This window comes from Bactrocera latifrons, unplaced genomic scaffold (genome assembly GCF_001853355.1).
Source record: "Bactrocera latifrons isolate USDA-ARS-PBARC rearing strain unplaced genomic scaffold, ASM185335v1 scaffold_158, whole genome shotgun sequence".
Classification (NCBI taxonomy): Eukaryota; Metazoa; Arthropoda; class Insecta; order Diptera; family Tephritidae; genus Bactrocera; species Bactrocera latifrons.
Window position 1 is genome coordinate 218565 of NW_017535052.1, and position 18661 is coordinate 237225.

Consider the following 18661-nt stretch of genomic DNA (forward strand, 5'->3'; position numbering starts at 1 on the left):
CGACCTTCAAAATATACATATATGTACAAACATATATTCATGAAATACGCATATATAATGAATACAAGCGAATTAACAAAAATAAGATTGCGATCAACTTGTGTGGGTAAAATACCCCAACACAGATGCGCCACACCAACTCAGACCTCACTGAGGGAGTATACATATGTACATAACCTTACCAAAGTATTTGTCTAAGTTGTTGCACACACCTCATATATATCCTATACCATACCTTCCTCAGGCAAGTGTGTGGCAGGGGGGCGGCAGCGATGTGTGAGAACAAAAACAAGCAGATATCGAAGAATTATACTACATCGATCACAAATTGCAAAACATATACCAAAMGGTTACTTTAGTCGCCCTTTCATTCTGATAAATACAAATTTAGTCATCTTTAAGACACATATCCTTAGGTTCAATAAATGGTTACCCACCTGTCCCACCAGCTGACACAGCAGTACAAATTACTATTTTTTAGAACAAAACAGTGGATAGGCATTTGTATAAACAGGTATTTTTCACAAAATACACGAGGAAAAGTCAAAATCTCTTTAAAATCAAAACAAAAATGTTAAAAAGAAATACATATTCACTTGAATATAAACTGCGAATAAACATTTATTTCAAAAATAGTATTTATATTTAGCCCAAACAGAAAAGCAAGACGGCAGAATTCGTTGAAACTACACGTACAGTGTGTTCAAAAAATAACATTTTTCCTTTGCGCGATCAGTTAGCAGACACTTTTTTTCTTTGTCACCTGAGAAAACTAAAAAAGTGTCTTTGAACCGGATTAGATTTTTCCTAACTATAATATAAACCTCAGAGATCTCACAGCGTACGCATAAGTACTGTAATCAAATCAAAGAAGCACGTTTACGTTTAAAAAGGTTGTATTGGGAAGGAAATCAGCAACCGTTTTTGGAGTTATGAAAGTAATATTAACAATGATCCATTGGTATTGTTCAACGCCTTGAGACGTGTTTGGTTAAGAAGGAACAGAAAGAAAAGCTGCAAGATTCTGATGCTTCTCTGCTCAGGGATTTGGGATTTTGAGATGCCTCACAGAAAACCCGGTAGAACTCTGTTAGAATGATAAAATTAAAAAAAGACTTTACTGAAGTCAGCTGAAATGTTTACGGTAAAGACAACTATGATTGGATACTGCAAAAAGTCCACAGGAGCAGACTAGAACTGCAGACAAGAAAACCATATTGTTACTTTAACTGGCAGGCAGTCAGCAGACACCAAACCGATAGAGAATGCTTGGGATTCAACGAAAGCAAAAATATACGAAATACAAATACACCTGGAGGAACATACAGAAAACTTGGTTGCAAGTTTCCATCACGGATGTAAGGCTATAATAGACAACACCGGAGATTGGAGGAAAAATTTAATAAACGACAGAATAACATAACAATGTATTTTCTATAATTACAAAATGTTTCCAAATAAACGCAGCCCACACTTTGGAAAACAARACGTCATTTTGTACGTCACTGTATCTCAGATATCTTCCAAAAAATACCTCCGACTTTCGTTTTTGCTTCGGTCTCTTTACGATTCAGATATGTACGTGGTTGGATATCGACCGCATTGCCGGAACAAGTTCAATATTTCAATAGTAAATCTAAGAACAGAGATGAAACTTTCAGGGGTCTTAGCTACGTTCCGATCAGTCGGTACACTTGATGCGCATAGATGGACATTTATATATCGATGCATATACATACATATACATATGTATCTCTTGAAGGTAAAAAAAATTACGAATTTTTGAATATGAAATACTTTCATCCATTAATTGGTCTGCAGACGTTGGAAATATTCATTTGCATTTTCGCATGTGGGAATATGGTAAATGAATCATTCGATTAAATTTGAATGCTGATCAACTCTAGACGCCATCCAATACAAATTGTCAACGAACTATTTATATCGAATTAAGTTTTTTATAAAAGAGATGACAAATTCGAAAACTTGCTATTTCCAAAATACAACACTGCACATTTTAGATACTAACATCATCGTCACCACGTCTTCCAAAGCTACGCATCAGCGGTTTATAATATGACGTAACGGGACTTAAGTTCGAGCGTAAGCGGTCCAGTGCGGACACTGCAGTCGCACTTTTCTGATAGCGGCCCGTGTTGGTGCCTCCGCCACCGGCATAATAGCCACTTCCTGCTCCTCCTCCACCGCCATAATAACGTCTACGATCGCACATCGAATTACGGTGGCTGCTGTTGTCGATAGCAGCTTCACAATTCACTATAAGCTTTTCGCGGCTCTTCACCGACTTTGAATTGTTATTATCGAAGTTTGTTGGCGTCTTACTGGTATCCCGATATTCGTCTTTCGCAGTACTCTTAATATCACTGTGGTATACAACACAAAATTGTCGGGATATATGTATTTGTTGTATGCTTATTATTTACTTATATGTGAATTAAAAATTTCTAAGTCTTTCGTTTAAACATCACAGAAAACGACACCGCTGCCGCAAGTCTCCCGAGCGCACTCACTTAACACATATGTGTCTTGGCGTACAGATCGCACCGCATCGCGTATTTATATATACATACATATATTATATATGAGCATTTCCTAAAATCTATGCAGTCTATAGATTTAGGTGAAGGAAATAAAATTCATTCCAAAAGTACGTATATACACACACACATATATTTAAGTATGTTTATCCGTCTTCGATCCAAACGCAGTTTATTATTTATATACATCACTTAATAATTGGCACATACATGCATATGCACAATATCATTTATATAATATAATTTGAACTTCGAAAATTCTTTGCCTTTAAACGCACTGCTTACAGAATTTTTCTATTGCTTGCGAACGTCAAATGATCGCACAATTTTGGGAGGCTAGACTACGGATACGTCGCACCGTAAACGCGAAAATTAACTGAACCAAATGGCACAGAAAGAAAATTCTCAAGCACCTTTTTCACGATCCACCATTCAGCCCGCCTATGCATGCAAATGTGTGTATACATATACATATATACTGTCTATATAAGTGTGTTGAGAAAATAATAAAAATATTGTGTGAAAATCGTGTGTGCCCGCTACGAATACAGCTGTATTGGGGAGCACACATGAAGAACCAAAGCTAAAGAAACAGGCGTTTCGCAGAGTTTTCCACGAGCGATTGACAATTTCTCAGTCGTTTGGATATTTTTTTTTTTTTTTTTTTTTTTTTTGTTAATGTAGCAGTGCTTAAGTTAAGGCTGTGCATTCTCCAATCTTTGGAGAAAAAAGCCCCGCATTGTTAAAAAGTGCGGAATAATATTCTGAAATATTAATAATGAAATAAATATTTACCAATTAGGTCAGAGGTCTTAAGTAAATTTAAGTCAGATGACCTTTAATAATAAATTATTACTATTTACCATCGAAATTTTGAGCTGGCTCAACTCATAAACACATGATTATGATTCTGGTGTCGGAGTAATCCTCTTTTGAATCAAGATTTATTCAAAAGTACGCACATTTGAAATATGAGGAAGTATTAGAAAGTGCTTCATCTCTTTTCTGGATGTCTCTTAAGAACATTAAACAATCTAAAATGTTAATGTTAATATATTCTTGAGAAATATTATGGAACTAAAAGAATAAAATTTTTACGCGTAACGTTGTTCTTAGTTCTTCCTGGAACAATGAAGGAAAGAAATTATTGCGGAATGCATCTTAATAAGATAAGTGTCAGGTACGCGCATGTTTATATAATATGTATATAATTTCCGCATGACATTTATTACACAATTAAATAAAAAATGCTCTGGCCAGGAAATGCAGACGCTTCGAWGCTTAATTGATTCCGCATGCGTCAGATCATCGTCGGTGCACGCGCAATGACCAAAGTCAGGACAAAGAAATACTTAATTATTATATGCGCGTGTATTTATTTGGTACATACCACATGTATGTATATGCATATACATAAATGGCAACATCACACGCTATTTTCCTCATTGGCGCTTGGTAAATTAAGAAATACACTTTATAATTCATAAAAAGAAACGCACCTTGAACTAAAACGCCACAAAACGTACATTTCTATTTGGTTTGAAATTCATGCTGTAAACCATAACTTTGTCTGGGTTAAGACTCATCAAGAACAACAGACGCACCGTCAGATACATAATTTCCGACTCTAGCAGCAACAAAAGAAATTTTAGTTAAATCGGAGACGGAAATAATACAAAGAGGCGACTACGACGGATGGGATTGCTTCTGAAAGCTTTCGATACTATTCGTTCAAACAATGAAGAAAAAGAGAGAGAGAGGTGTAGAGAGAAGGATGGTAAAAGTGTKTTCGTGGTGTGCAAGTGAAAAGTGCTATTTTTAAAGGATCACTTCAGCGCGCAAAGTTGAAAGTCTCTAAATATTTATCACGCAATAATTTTGCAGTTCTATCAATTGGCGGCCAGATGATCAAATTAACAACTGCCTTTATTATATATGAACATTGAAATGCATTATAATACTACGACTTTCGAAGCTACACAGAGATCAGCATTATTTGACTTATTTTAGTCGTTTCAATGAAAAGTCCGTATATCAGAACTGTTTAAAAGTAGTTACAACAACAGAACATTGTTTGGGTTTTCCCAAATTACAAGATCAGAATTTACATAACGCGTTCTCCGTATTAACTTCTGCAATAAGGTCGGCATCGCGCGTCGGTACACGGTTACACATACATACTTCTGCACGTAAACGCTGACCGCACGAGGCAGATACGGATACACTCGCTCCACGACAATAACGCACTAACGGCGCAGACACAAGTGATGCCCATCAGACGCCCGAACGAACGAACGTGATCGTTAGCGAGCAGCGAGTCGTTTTCTGTCATGATTTTTTGTTAATTTATTTTAATTGCATTGCACTCTTCGCTGCATTTTCGTGCAGAACATTACCGATTTCGCTTTTGGTGCTGCTGGTGCTGCTGCTGCCGACTTTGACTTTTATCGGGTCGCTCGCTCGGGTGACGACGGAACCGTTGTAACAGACTGCTGTAGCTTTCCGACAAGAGCTGCGTTACACTCGCCGCTGTGGCGCTGCGTATGTAGCGGCGTTGCTGACGCGCTGGCTGCTGTTGTGAGGTTGCTGTTGCTGTTGCGTCCGATTTTTCTATCACTGAGTTCGTCATGTCCGTTGACTGGGCGAAAGCAGCAGCCGAATGTGTGGGCGACGCCGACATGATCCCAACGTCATTTGTGCCGTCAGCAGCTTTTCCGCCACTGTTGCCTTTTTCTTTGTCTTTTTTCTTCGATTTAGTGTTGACGTTATTATCTGCCGCCACCATTCCTTGGCGTTCACTTTTTTCGCGATGAAAACGATTCAAGAATGTTGTGGCCATTCTTTATTTCTGTTTATATTTCTTTGTAACGACGATCCCGGTCCCTTCGATTCTAAGTTCTTATGATTGCTGCTGGTTTAAGTTCTTTATTTCTATTGTGTTCATCTCTTTTTGCTTTCGCTTATTCTAAATCGGTAAACTCAATTTTACTCTACTTTCGAAGAAACATTTATGCTTCAGCTTTCGGTAAAAAGAAACATTATTATTATTATTGCTATTCCCTGCGAACAGTATTTCGACAAGGATGCGCTTTTAGAACACAGTATGTTCATTGCTCATGGGTCAAAACCTATCATTGAATGGATGAATCCACAGTTAGTTTTTTTATCAAATAATTGCTGTGAAAAGAAATATGTGGCGTACTAATTCCTATCGAATGTACCCTCCAGCAAAAATACAAGAGCAATTCAATGTAATTTCTTATTTGGAAATGTTACTTTGCATATTCGACACACGCATGCCTCTGCGAAGCGTTTGTTTACATTCTACTTTCCCGTGTTTATTTCTTTTTCATTTCGCAGCATTCCCCTCGTGAGACATGCAGAAGCACAATTTGACCTTATGGAAAATGAGGAAGTTCTATTTTTAGGTTATCACAAGTGAAGAAATAGAATAGAAAAAAGTTYTTTCTTCAAAGAATTTGCATAATAATAAAGGTATACTTTAAGAATTGATACAATGATGCTCAAATAAATATTATATAAATATTAAGACAACCAACAAGAAATTGCAAAGAGCTGTACCGAAATAGATGAAGGGGATCGCAGGGATTCGTTTTATTTCCCTATTTTCACTGAGCGGTCGGGTTTGGTAAATACTAATAAATATTTGTTGTTATGCTGTAGAAAAATTTAGCTTCACCAAAAATAGCTGCATTTCTAAGAATAATTACTATTGCCAATGTTCGTTTAGTCGTTGGGTCACTTTTTGGTGTTTGCTCCTGGCAAAAATTGCTCTTCATTTGTACTTAAGTACGTAAGTATGTACAYGTATCGCGTCGCTGACAGACAAAATTTTCTTATTTTTGCAAACGGCTCTTGTCTTATATGTCACTGATGTTGTTGTAGCTGTGGCTATTCTTGAAGTTAGTGGTTCCGTTTTTGTAGGGCTTTTGCGTCAATACTGTCCGATTTGAATTTATCATGTTTTTAAATCATACATTTCAAAGTCTTTATAATTTTTTATCGYTTTTCAAAGAATATCGTTATATTGTGAATATGAAAAATTGGGATCTTTTAATACCGTAAATAATTCATTTGATTTTGATATGTTTCTGATCGAACGAAATTTTCGAACACTAACGAATACTTATTCGCCATTTGTATTATTTTGATATGCACATRTTATAAAATTTTTCCATTATTTTCATTTTTAGAATTTGCATGTATTTTCTAAACAGAAGTGCGAAGTTATTGCAATCGCTCGCAACAAGAATTCTAATTCGTCCAAGTTGCTGTTGTTCTTTTATTTGATTTTTAAATTTTTTAACRATTACAATCCAGTCGACACCACGCAAATAATAAAGTTTCACCCGTCACAACCGACACTCTATTACCACTAACAATAAGAATTTTCAAAACACATCATTCGAAAATGGCCACGAACACAAAGTTCGGCAATTTGCTACAAAGCGAAGCTCGCCTACATCGACCTATAATGCACGACGAGGGTATTGTCGTACTGCTTTTTTATGGATGAAACGCCAAAGTTGACGTAGTCGTTGTAGATGCCGCAAAATGCTCTAGCGTAGTTGCTATTTTCTTATTGTTGAAATGTTTTCGAAAATGCCAAGACCACATTTTCGAAAGGAAATTGTTCTCTTAAGAGATGTTAAGTGCCTGCTCGAAAGAAAACACTCTCAGTCGACAGCAAATTTTCGAAAATTGCTGAGTGTCTGAGAGCAAGAACTCCACATCCGAGAGCGATTGGCTATTATTGGCGGCCCGAGTTTGTATTTAAAATATTATTCGTATAGTAAAGAGGGGCGCAACATAAAGTTAAGAACCACTAACCGACTATCGCTCCGTTAGATAGATRGTTTGTATCGATATATCGCTAAAGCCACTTTGAAAAATCGACAAAACAAAGCCATTGTATTTTTGTGGAACAAGTTAGATTGTGCCTATCGATTTTATCGTGCTTATAATATGACAATTCAGCTTTCCAGCTGTCCTTAGTTTTTTTAGTTTACCAGCTGATGCTCACTCTCCATTCTTTACAATAATTTATGTATGTAATTTACTTAAGCAATAGGTTTTGGTCTGTATACGGCTATTCCTAGGCRTCCGAAAACTGTTTAATCTTTTAATTTTTTTCAAACATATGTACATATTTACATACACGTGTATTTAAATAAATATTATCATTTAGCTGTACATGTGGACATCATCACATATATTTCGCAAGTAGTAGGGAAGACTTTGACCTTCAACAAAGAAACACAGGGCGTATGAGCAACTTAGTACATCGCCTATATATAATACTATATACAAAACTTACGTAGAGAACCCATTACGACCCAACGGAGATTCAACTATGTGGAATAAAGCGACAGTGCAAAGGTAAATGGAAAGTCACACACCTTCTGATGGCTTGCAAATTTATGATGGCAGCAGCTGGGCAGCAGAATACATATTAATTGGTAAAGTAATATTTCACAGGATGAGCCATATATATTTTACTAGATGTATCTGCCTATGCACGTTTGCATATTTAATCCAATGCTTTAATAGTAGAGCCACCACACACAAATTAATATTATATATGTACATACATTGTACACTGTAAAATGCTGTTCGCAAATTGACATTGAAAGAGCATGAATTTTTGTTTACTTCTTTGGTGTGTGAACCATCTGTTTCAGTGTCTAATTGCTAAATTATTTAGAATTCGATGCCTGTGCGGGGCCACCACCATTAGCTGCTGAACTAAGCGATCTTTTCGTTCTTCTCTCCATCGCCGATAAACAGCAAATGCAAAGTAGAGAGTGATGGAAAAACGAAAAATGAGCAAAGGAGTCTTCCTCAATAGCACAGCTCGCACAATTTTTATAAAGCAATAGTTTGATGATTGTTTTCCTACCGCAATACACATGTTTGTCTAAGGAAAACAACAGCTCGAAAATCGTACTGTAGTATTAGTGCATCGGCAGCACCAGCTGTGTTGGAGCAAATCGTCTGAATGGGCACATACTCATAGCCGTCTTTCATTATTACTTTATTTTATAAACATTTCTGTCGGTTAACCAAAGACGATGAGTAATCGCACTATTTTTGTTTATTGCCAAATACTTAGTACCCATGTACCTAAGTATGAATGCAAAAGTCTTACGAATTTTGCATTAAGGTACACATGACATTAATAGTCATATATTTGAAAATTTCCGAGCCTGTTAAAAACGGTTTTCGAAAATAAAGAATATTTCACTTCCGGCTTGCAACAATTTTTAATAATGAGGGACTAAGAATGCATTTTGATCCCACAACGAATAAAATATCGAATTTGAATGTGTAAATCAAATATATGTTTTGATCCCGCAATTATCTTTACCGTAGAACACTCTAAGAAATCTTTTGTCCCGCAGACTATCCGACAATTGTGAAAAGTGARAAGTAATAGACAAAGAGATTCATAGAAATTCATCGATTAGTATTTTTCAGTTTGCATTCCAGACACTAACTAAAAAATTAAAACCACTGTAGAGATGGTGCACAAAACATTTGTGCGCTTTGTGATCGCTTTTAAAGCGGCTTAAACTTAATGGCAGCGGAAGGGTTAAAGTAACACGTGCTCTTTTCGCAGCTAGCGTGCTGATTACTGAGGCTAATCACGTCGAGCATACAAACTGCCAAGCGTACGTATTATAAATATGTGTGCCCATCCATGCATTTAGGCAATCAGCACACCAAATATTTAAATATTTTTACTGTGAACAAATTGGAATGACATAAGCAAGCGAGCCCTGCGAGGATATAAGTGTGTACGAGTATATGTGTGATACAAGCCAAAAAACGGATGCAATGCAGCGGAATGCGACGGATTAGTAGTAATTAGGAGAACAGCAGATGGCAATGCAGCTTACACATAGATTTGTACATAAATTAGTATGACACACAATTAACATTGGCAATAAACACCACAACAAACCGCAACAGAAGAACAAAAAACGAAACAGAAACGAAAATTAAAAATTCAGAGAAACTACCTCGATATAGTGTAGTGCTAGTGCGGATTTGGACATTTGATTGTGTGATTGATTTAAAATAACTGAATTACTTTGTTGCTGCTGCAACAGCAGTTGTTGCTGATGCTGGTGGCCAGCACCACTTGCATGAATCGGGGCTAGAGGACGGTGAATGTCGCAGCACATGGCCGAAGTGGAGGCTGATTGGGTGAGGGGATTGACTTGAATTGGGCCTGCAGTTGCGTTGGCGGAACCAAAACCGTGATACGAAGCACCGCCTGTTGGCTGTCGCTGCCGTTGTTGTTTCGCTTGAGTATTGAGCTGTGTTGGAAAACCACCGCCGCCACCGTTCTGTAGCTGCTGTTGCTGTTGGTGATGACGGAAGAGTTTGTGCTGTATATTTCCGAGAGAGTAGTTGCTGTGCTTCGGATATAAATACGGATCGAAGTTCTGCAAGATTTGGCACTCCGCTTGTGCCGGCTGGGATTGTTGTTGTTGCTGTTGCTGTTGCTGCATCTTTGGTCCATTGAAGTATTGTCCGGACGGCGGCTGCTGCTTGCCACCTAACAACTGGATTCCGCTTGGTCTCTGCACAGCGCTAAAAGAGGCCGAATGCGTCAAGACGTTGCCATCAAATTGTGGTTGTGGCGCATTCATGAAATTGTATTTTGTTTGCTGTTGCTGCGTTTGCAGCTGCTGCTGCTGCTGCTGCTGCGACTGTTGTACTGGTAAGAAGCCAGTCGTAAACTGTGTGTGTTGTTGTTGCTGCAAGTTGTTATATTTATTCTCTTTGTTAGTATTGTTTTTTATCAAAGGCGTCGCTAAACCTGTTGCAGCTTTAGGCTGAGCAATCTGCTGATAGTGTTGGCGTTGATGCAGATGCTGTTGAGAGATAACTGGTTGTAACTTCTTGCCTACATTCGAAGCCGAAGCGGTGTGCTGCAACTTATGCGTTTGCTGGTGTTGCCAGAAAGGGTCTGTTGATACATTTATSGCCGAGCACGCAAAGGAGTTCCAGTTCAAAAAAGGGCGCTTCTGTTGCGGGTAGGCGTGTTGTTGTATGGGCGCGACAGTTTGTTGCTCCTGTTGCTGCTGTTGCAATGTCTGTGGTTTCCTCGGACGTAGAATATCGTGTTGCTGAATAAGTTGTTGATCATTCTTTTGTTGCGACGGCACTTGTGACTGCAAAATTGTGCGCTGGTAGCTACAGCCACCTAGCGGTATTTGCGATGTGGAGCTCGACTTGCCAAGGGGAAAATTTTTCTTCGATAACTGTGGTARTTGCTGTTGCATCCTCCCGATTTTGCCTTGCTCTTCAGAAAATAGATTATTTGTGACGGCTGGAACAGCAATTTTGTTWGATTGTGTGGATGTTTGCACTAGTTCCGCTGTTAAACTGCTGGWTTCATTTTTGCTGTTGCTATTGTTGCCAATTTTCAACAATTCATTCAAGCACTTCTCAACCTTATTGTCTGTGTCCTTTTGACGTTTGGGCAATTCTAAGATGGCACTGCTTTGCGCTTTGGTGATTTTGTAAGCTTGCTCATCGCTTGACACCGTTGCACTGGTACCAGTGGTACCACCATTGCGAGGGGTTTGCTTTGTTGCAGGCGTCAGACGGCTGCCCTTGGCCTCTGCGGATGGTATGTGAAACGAAGATGTAAATTTCGACAGTTGTGGCAAATGTGTACTGCAGCAGTTTGTAGTTGTTATACTACTCGTACTGATCGTGCTGTTGCTCTTTTCAGACTTGCGGTCAGATGAGGATGGTGYAACAACAACACCAATATCAGGTGTCTTCGTGGGRCATATTAGAGGCGATCCGGATGTTTTAACCGTCTCACAAGAAAAAGCCGAGGAATCTACATTACTCGCCACAATTTGCTTTTGTGCTCGCGTGGGTTGCCGTTGTTGTTTAGCCTCAGTCTGCGGCTGCTTTTGTAGTTGCGACAATGCTTGCGATTGCTTTTGACGTATCATCAGCTCGTCACTAAGGGCCGATTTTGGTTTCTCACTAGGAGTCACCAAAGAAGTTGCCATTGCAGGCGCACGCGACACAGCGGTGGCTGTTAACTGTGGCAGCGTATTTCCCGTAGCTACTAAAGTACTTTGAGCTGAGTCATCAGCGATAGATTGCTGCATATAGAACGGACTATATTTAGCTGACGCACCAACGCCGAAAACACTTGAGCTCGATGCACTCTTGAGTAAACCACCCATGGAATTCACAGTTCCTTTTGTCGTCGTTGTGATGTTGGGCATCAACGCGGATGGCTGCTTCATTTGGTCTGCTGTAGACGTGGGCATTAATATAGCTGTGTTCGAATTGCTGCGACTCAATGAGGGCAAGTGTTTCATATAGGACGGTATGTGTGTGCGGCTTGTTGAGCGCACTAGATTTTTCGCTGGAGTTTTAACAGGTTGTGTGTGTGGTGTGGCATTGTCGAAATTTGTTGATGTTGAGATCAGCCCGGAGGGCACATGGGACAATGAAACGCTTTTATTCAAGGGCATCAACTTTGAATATTGTTGTTGATCAGGCTGTAGCTGTTCCTGGGGATGATGCACCTGCGTTATTGGTTGAGCATTTATCTTTACAGGTAGCTTGCTGATGAAATTTGTAGGCGCCAGCGGGACGGTGAGTGAATTTTCGTTGCACATAAGCTTATATAGTTCTTCTTTAGTTACGGCCTGCCGCACTTTCATATCCAAATGCGATAAAGATGCATTTTTTTGGAGTTTATTTGGCTTATGGAGTTCTTTTTGTGCCGCTTCGGCCACGGTCGGGTCGAATATGGCGAGCTTCTTTGCTGTCTGGGCATCCACTTTAAGTGGTGCCCCTGCAGCGCCTACAGTGTTTACAGTAGGTGCGCAAATTTTCTCGTAGTTCCATATTGACCGTTTCGGTGTTTGACGTTTCTGTGAGGACAATAGATTTTCCGTCCAAAAATCGTTCATTAATTGCTTGTTGAGTGAAAGATTAGATCCGTTAGTAGTTGAGTCTTTCTGATCCGYTGACAATWGGGTGCACTTCGGTGTTATAATTCCTTGAACGCAACCATATTGCGGCGAGTTCGAATATGGCATACTGTTACTAGAAATGCTACGTTGCAATTTCGGAGCAAGTTGTTGCTGTTGTCCGACTGAAGAAAATATGGAAGGGTATGCCAAGCGAGAGCGGTTCGTGACGATAGTTGATTGTGGATGCTCCACTGAAGTAAGAGTATTACCGAAATTTATCGATGATGACTTCGCCAAATTATGAACAGATACACTTGGAAGGCTTGTCGTCTGTGAATTAAATGCCGCGGGTAATATAACACTTTTGCGGAAATTTGAATTTGAAACTGGCGCCTGCCGACGCTTCAACCGGTCATACAAGTCCTCACACTCCTGAAACTCCTTATGCAGCTTTTTGTCCAATTCAGTGTAGTCAGGTAGGCTTTTCAAATATTGATTCATCATTTCGATTTCCGCATCATAGATATTTGCATCCAATTTAACAGCCGCTGTTTGCTTTTCCAGCTCCTTCTGCTGCGCAACCAATTTATCCAAGTCAATGTCCATTCCAGGCTTGGCAGAGATGGATGTAAGTTCGGGTAAACGGTGTATGGCATTACCAATTCTGGTTTCCTGATGTTTTGATATGGCCAAGTCCATTTGACTCCGAGGCGAACCACTTAAAGGCTTGTAACCGCGCCCATGAGGTGAACTTTTTGTGTAGGCGTTAGTATCATCTTTTTGACACTTTTTTAAAGATCGTTGTACGATCCCACTGGTACTGTATTTGGGTGCTCGTACAGGAACAGGCGGAGGAGGCGATGACGAAGGTGATGATGTCGAYGAAGATAGCGATAATGATGATGCCGGACTCGATCCCATAGCCGACATCATGTGTGGCGGCACCGCAGGTATTGGAATTGGTGATGATATAGTACCAGTGGCAGTATTGTACGACAAATGATAATTTTTACGTGCTACTGGCGGGGTTGATTTAGGACTCGAAGTCACCAGCGGCCGGMACTTTCGACCACTTAGAGGAGAAGAAACTGGCGAACACAAAGCGGTCTTAGTTTCGGTCTTACTTGAAGATAAGACCGCCGCCATTTGGGGGTATACCAAATGATAAGGTTGCTGTGACCCCGATTGGTTATTCGAAATGTTTGACGGCGATTCGCCAAACGTGGCGACGGTAATGGGCACCATTGGGTCGAAATCCTCCCTTTTAAAAGAGGTATTCCACTCTATTGCTTTGGTCAAGCCTTCCAGATTATAACCATTAGCTTTGGCCCCCTCAGTTTCCGGCTGAGACGTAGTAATCACAGATCTCACGGGTGCTGTTCTAGGAAGGGATAGCGTCGGTGCTGATTCATCGCTGCCGTTTAATTGTTCTGTTTTATTTGATGTTATTGTTTTTGTTTCAGAATTAGTTTCCGCAATTGAATGCTTAATATTTTCACTCATTTGTTTGGGAGAATAAACTAAGTGAATTGTTTCAAAAAAAACTTTAACAAATTTGTAATTCTTAGAATATATTCTGTAATTATAGGGATATGTTATCGTTACAGCTATTTAGCTTCGAGTTTATTGGCGTCTAACAATTGTTCACTATTCAACAATGCTATGTATAAATTCTCCCCCGACTACATGCGGTATACCAATAAATGAATTGAAGTGTTTTATTGTAAATTGGATGTTCTGAAGGCAACATTGAACACTGTGACATCACAGAAAACAGCTTAACATTGACCTTGAAACGATCATGAACGTCTACAGATAAACTGCATGAACGACACAACTCAAAATGCCAACACATAAACCAAAATCAAATGCAACACGAACGACCAACCAACCTTGAGATACTGCTCCGGAATTTTACCATTCTTTGGGATAACAAATTTCTTAATTATAATAATTTTATCGCCTTCGATCTTCTGAATAGTAATTGGCACACCAAGTTGCGGGCGTTGAGTCTGGGGTGGACGCTGCACCGGATTTGCAGGGCGTGCGCCAACTCCGGTATTCCCTTGTGGACCTGTTAGAATGCCACCCGGATTCGGTTTTGGCGGCACTGCAACCGTGGTCGCTGACTTTTGTAAACCAATTACAGGTTTCGGCTTTGGCTTAGGAGCTGCTGTTATCGGTTTTTGATCCTTCTTTTCACTACGTACTATGGAGAAGTGATAGAGTGGCTTGTCGTCATCAAGAATGCTTTTTTGTTGTATAGGTTTCCTTTCGACACGTCGCAAGACTACTCCCAACATTGGTGCCTCATTCTTTTTGATTCCTATTTGAGTCCTCTGCGGCGAAACCTTTTTCAAATTGACACCTAATTTGACACCGACTGGTGGTGGCGTTTTAGTGCGATGTACCATTTTGCCGGCAGGGATATCTCGCTTGGAAGTATCTTCTTCTATAAAGTGTGTCTCTTCTTCCTCAGCAGATACATTGTTCTTTGGCAATAAAGGATTAGTGTGCAAGACAGGTTCAGGTGCCACAAGTGGCGAAGGTCCTGGAAAGAGTGCAGACAAACTACTTCGGCGACGTTCCATATTCGGTGTTGAAGTAGTTTTTGATAAAGGAAAATTGGAGATCGGTGGTAATGCTACTGGTAAAGTGATTGCCATTTCTTCAGCTACGCTAACGGCACTGCCTCGCCTGCTTGTATTTTTGCTAGCATTTACTGAAACAGACACACTGCCCGAAGCCGAAAGTGCTGAGCCAATGCTGCTCAAACTCGAACTGTGCAGACGGTCTGGCGCCGGACTGCGTTCGTGATGTAAACGCGGCGATGTAATAGAGAGCAAAGAGAGCCCGCCAGAAATTACTGGAGACAACGAACGCACTGGTTCTACTTCGTGTGCTGCAGTGTCTAAGCCACGCTGACGGCGATGCATACGCAGTAATTCGATCGAGTCAGATATCTTATGATGATTTTGTGGGTTTTCATACTCATCTGTGGACGATTTGGAAGTGGAACGTTTCCTTGACTCGTTCTCCTCATAAACCGCACCACGACCTTTCGATAAACTATCGTCTAAATTAAGCTCCATTTGTGGTTTTGGTGAATTCCCTCTAATTTTGGAGCCACGCAATGCGGCTGCCGCATCACCGCTACTAAGAGGTAAAAACTGCTTTTCTGCAGCTTTGTTGAACACATTCGGCAAGGAGGTTACGTGTTCTACAGGTGCGGTCGAGAGGGACACAAGATGTTCGCCTCTTGGAGGCAACATACTGTGATCATAGCAGCTGGGCAAATTAGATGATGCTATTATGATCTCATCACTCGATAGCGATCGTGACTTTGGTATATCTCCTACGGAATTATTCGAGCTCACCACCTCGGCAGGTATTGCACTGTCACTTGAACATTTGCTACCAGTGTTGACTGCCAATAAGCCCGGTTTGTTGATATCAACTGGCGTAGTAGGCGCCGATGCCGACTGCGTGGCAGCTTTGATTTCATCGGAGCCTGCAGCGCGTGTGGCAGCAAATTCTGTCGCCGTCATCTGTTTTACACTCAAACGGCGTTGGGAATCAATAATATGAACTTGGCCACCACCCCCTCCACTACTGGCATTGTTCGAGTGTAGATCGGGGCAATTAAGGGCGATCAATTCGCTAAATTCGTTGGACATTACTGCGACGTTGCAATTGATTTTTTTCTGTGTTGTAGCAATACGATTTTGTTGTTTTGTTGGCACTTAAATTATCTTGCAATTGAGGTCGTGTGTGTGGTTTTTACGTACGTCGTTCAATGTTACACTTCTGGTGGTTAATGTTTTCGAAAATCGAAATTGATTTACTCTTATTTCAACACACAATACAAATTCAATTGAAAATTTGAAATTTTGAAATTTTTTTTAATAATATTACACTTGAATTGCTAAAAAATACACAAAAATTACTGATTACTCAACACAAAATAGCGAAGACTGGTTGCGCCTCCGCTCGAATTCTTAACGTGCTTGAACCTAACGGCGAATATCACAAATGGTCTGACCGAGCGAAAAGAGCTTTTCAATTACTGCGAAATGCGTTTCAGCTGCAATGTGAAAGTGATCAACGGATACGAGGGATGTTAAGTACATCGAAACGGTTACTTGTGTATTTCGGTTTTCACGCACCTTTAAACAGGACCGAGGTAAATGCAATAATCTCTTGACATTTTTGGCAGACATTTGCATTCTTGTATGTAGCAAATCCCGTCAATTTCTTGGCGTGTCTTTTCTTGCTCTCTCGGGGTCAAATGAACCGAGCAATACTATAGATGAAGGTTTATTTTGCCATCAATCAATGTGCATACTTGGATAGGTACATATGACGTCATTGAGAGCAAGCTTGATCAAACTACAATTGCTGAACAGAGAATCGCCTGGCAACCTTGCTCTTGCGAACAGATCAATATCTCCCATTATTTAGAAGGAAGTTGATCAAAGTAATACTGAAATGATAAGATAACCTAAGGAATATATATCTAAAAGTAAATAGTGAAGCACACTTAAATAGACCCTCTAATGTTGGGTTATTTACAACTAAGGTTGGAATGGCTCAACGCATGTCTCCCAAAGATTTTGCGAAGCTTCATAAGTCTTTAAAAAGTTCATGGGCAATTTTGGGGGTGTACGTATGTTAAAAATTAACTTTTTAACTTAGCTTCGGGGCAAGAATCTATACAAGCATGTACGGTATCAACGTGTCTTCAGAACGTATTCTTTAAACATTATGTTTTTGTTTTTTGCGTCAAATATTATGTTTGTCAATTTTCACTGTTATTCGGTTACTTTACTTCACTTGTACTTTCGTTTTATTATCGGTTAACTAGTAACTAACGAATATATTCGGCACATGTCGGAACTGGAACTATTCTTTTTTAGTTCATGGGCAGAAATAATAGACTTCGCTTAATGTTAAATGGCACTTTCATTTTACAATTTTAATAACCGATATTTTTGTTACGCTTTGAACTTAAAAAATTTCTGCACGGGAAGCTGCTTCCTGTTATTGTCCATTCACCTCGTCCAACGACACAAAGCGGAAAGCAAAATGCAAACCATAAATGACTAATACGGCTTATGCTTGCTTGAGTGTATGAGTATACCTGCAGTGAAGCGTCGCATTGTGCAGAAAATTTACCAGTTCAAAAGTTGAAGTTCCTTTCGGAAATCCAACTACAGCGAAAAATTTATTTGACTTACACCAACTATGCACTGGTATGAGATTGTAATGTTTAGATCCGAAAAGTGGCAATGTACTTACTACTAGTAGTTTTGAACTAGTTGCGTTGACTACAGGATATGTATGTATATATATGTAGGTATAAAAGACGAAATGGTATTGGAAAATGGGCGTATTTCCTTTTTTTAAATTTTTTGGCGTATTTACTTAAAATAGAAAAATCTAAAAATAATCACAACAACAGCAATTGTAACCAATGGCAAACAAGGCAATAAACACTCAATTGAGTTGCGGTCGATACAAAAGCTGAAGATGACGTTTGCATAGAGTTGCCACAGAGACGGTTGATCAACGCTACTCTATGCTGATCTGTTTGTACAACAGCAACCTCACGCGTGTCTAAACTGGTGCAGTGCTTGAATCAATGCAGAGTGGTGGCGGTGGAGCAAAGTCTCACACATCATCCATGTGTGGAAATATGTAAATACGCGTAAAAGGCGGAATGGTGTGCTTGAAAGGGACCAAAGTACAAACAACGATTTTCAGAAAAGTTGAAATGTCGTCAAGAAGTTATGTGACGAAGGTGGGTGTGCGCCGCAGTGCGAAATAAATTCGGAGTAAATAAAAATGGCATATTCATACATAAGTATACACATACATACATACATGTTGTCTACATACAACTAATGTTCGAATTGGGAGACCTAAGGAATGGTGCGAAATTTTTGCGTTTTGTCTTTTTAAATTAGTTAGACCCGTCGAAATCTTTTTTGCTATTGTTGTTATTATTCAAAAAAGCTCTATTTAACAGATCAAAAGTCCGACACAAAATTATAATCAAGTATCGAGCAGAAACGAAAAAATTAAAGGAAAGAGAACACGAAATCTAATGGATCTGTCGGA

At 39.6% G+C, this 18661-nt stretch overlaps 1 protein-coding gene across 10 annotated transcripts in view; it reads right to left on the reverse strand.

Annotated features, from left to right (window-relative positions):
• Positions 1-18661, reverse strand: part of LOC108966252 (serine/threonine-protein kinase Doa) — a 74382-nt gene that overhangs the window by 11718 nt on the left and 44003 nt on the right. The window contains exons 1-2 of one of the 10 annotated variants that reach the window (XM_018929004.1): positions 4955-6026; positions 2030-2384 (exon numbers count right to left, since the gene is read on the reverse strand). The exons of 6 other annotated variants lie outside the window; for them this stretch is intronic. In XM_018929004.1, coding sequence (XP_018784549.1) covers positions 2030-2384; positions 4955-5397 — 798 coding nt within the window. In that variant the 5' untranslated portion in view covers positions 5398-6026. 3 more of the 10 variants (XM_018929006.1, XM_018929009.1, XM_018929003.1) reach the window with 3 other exon arrangements.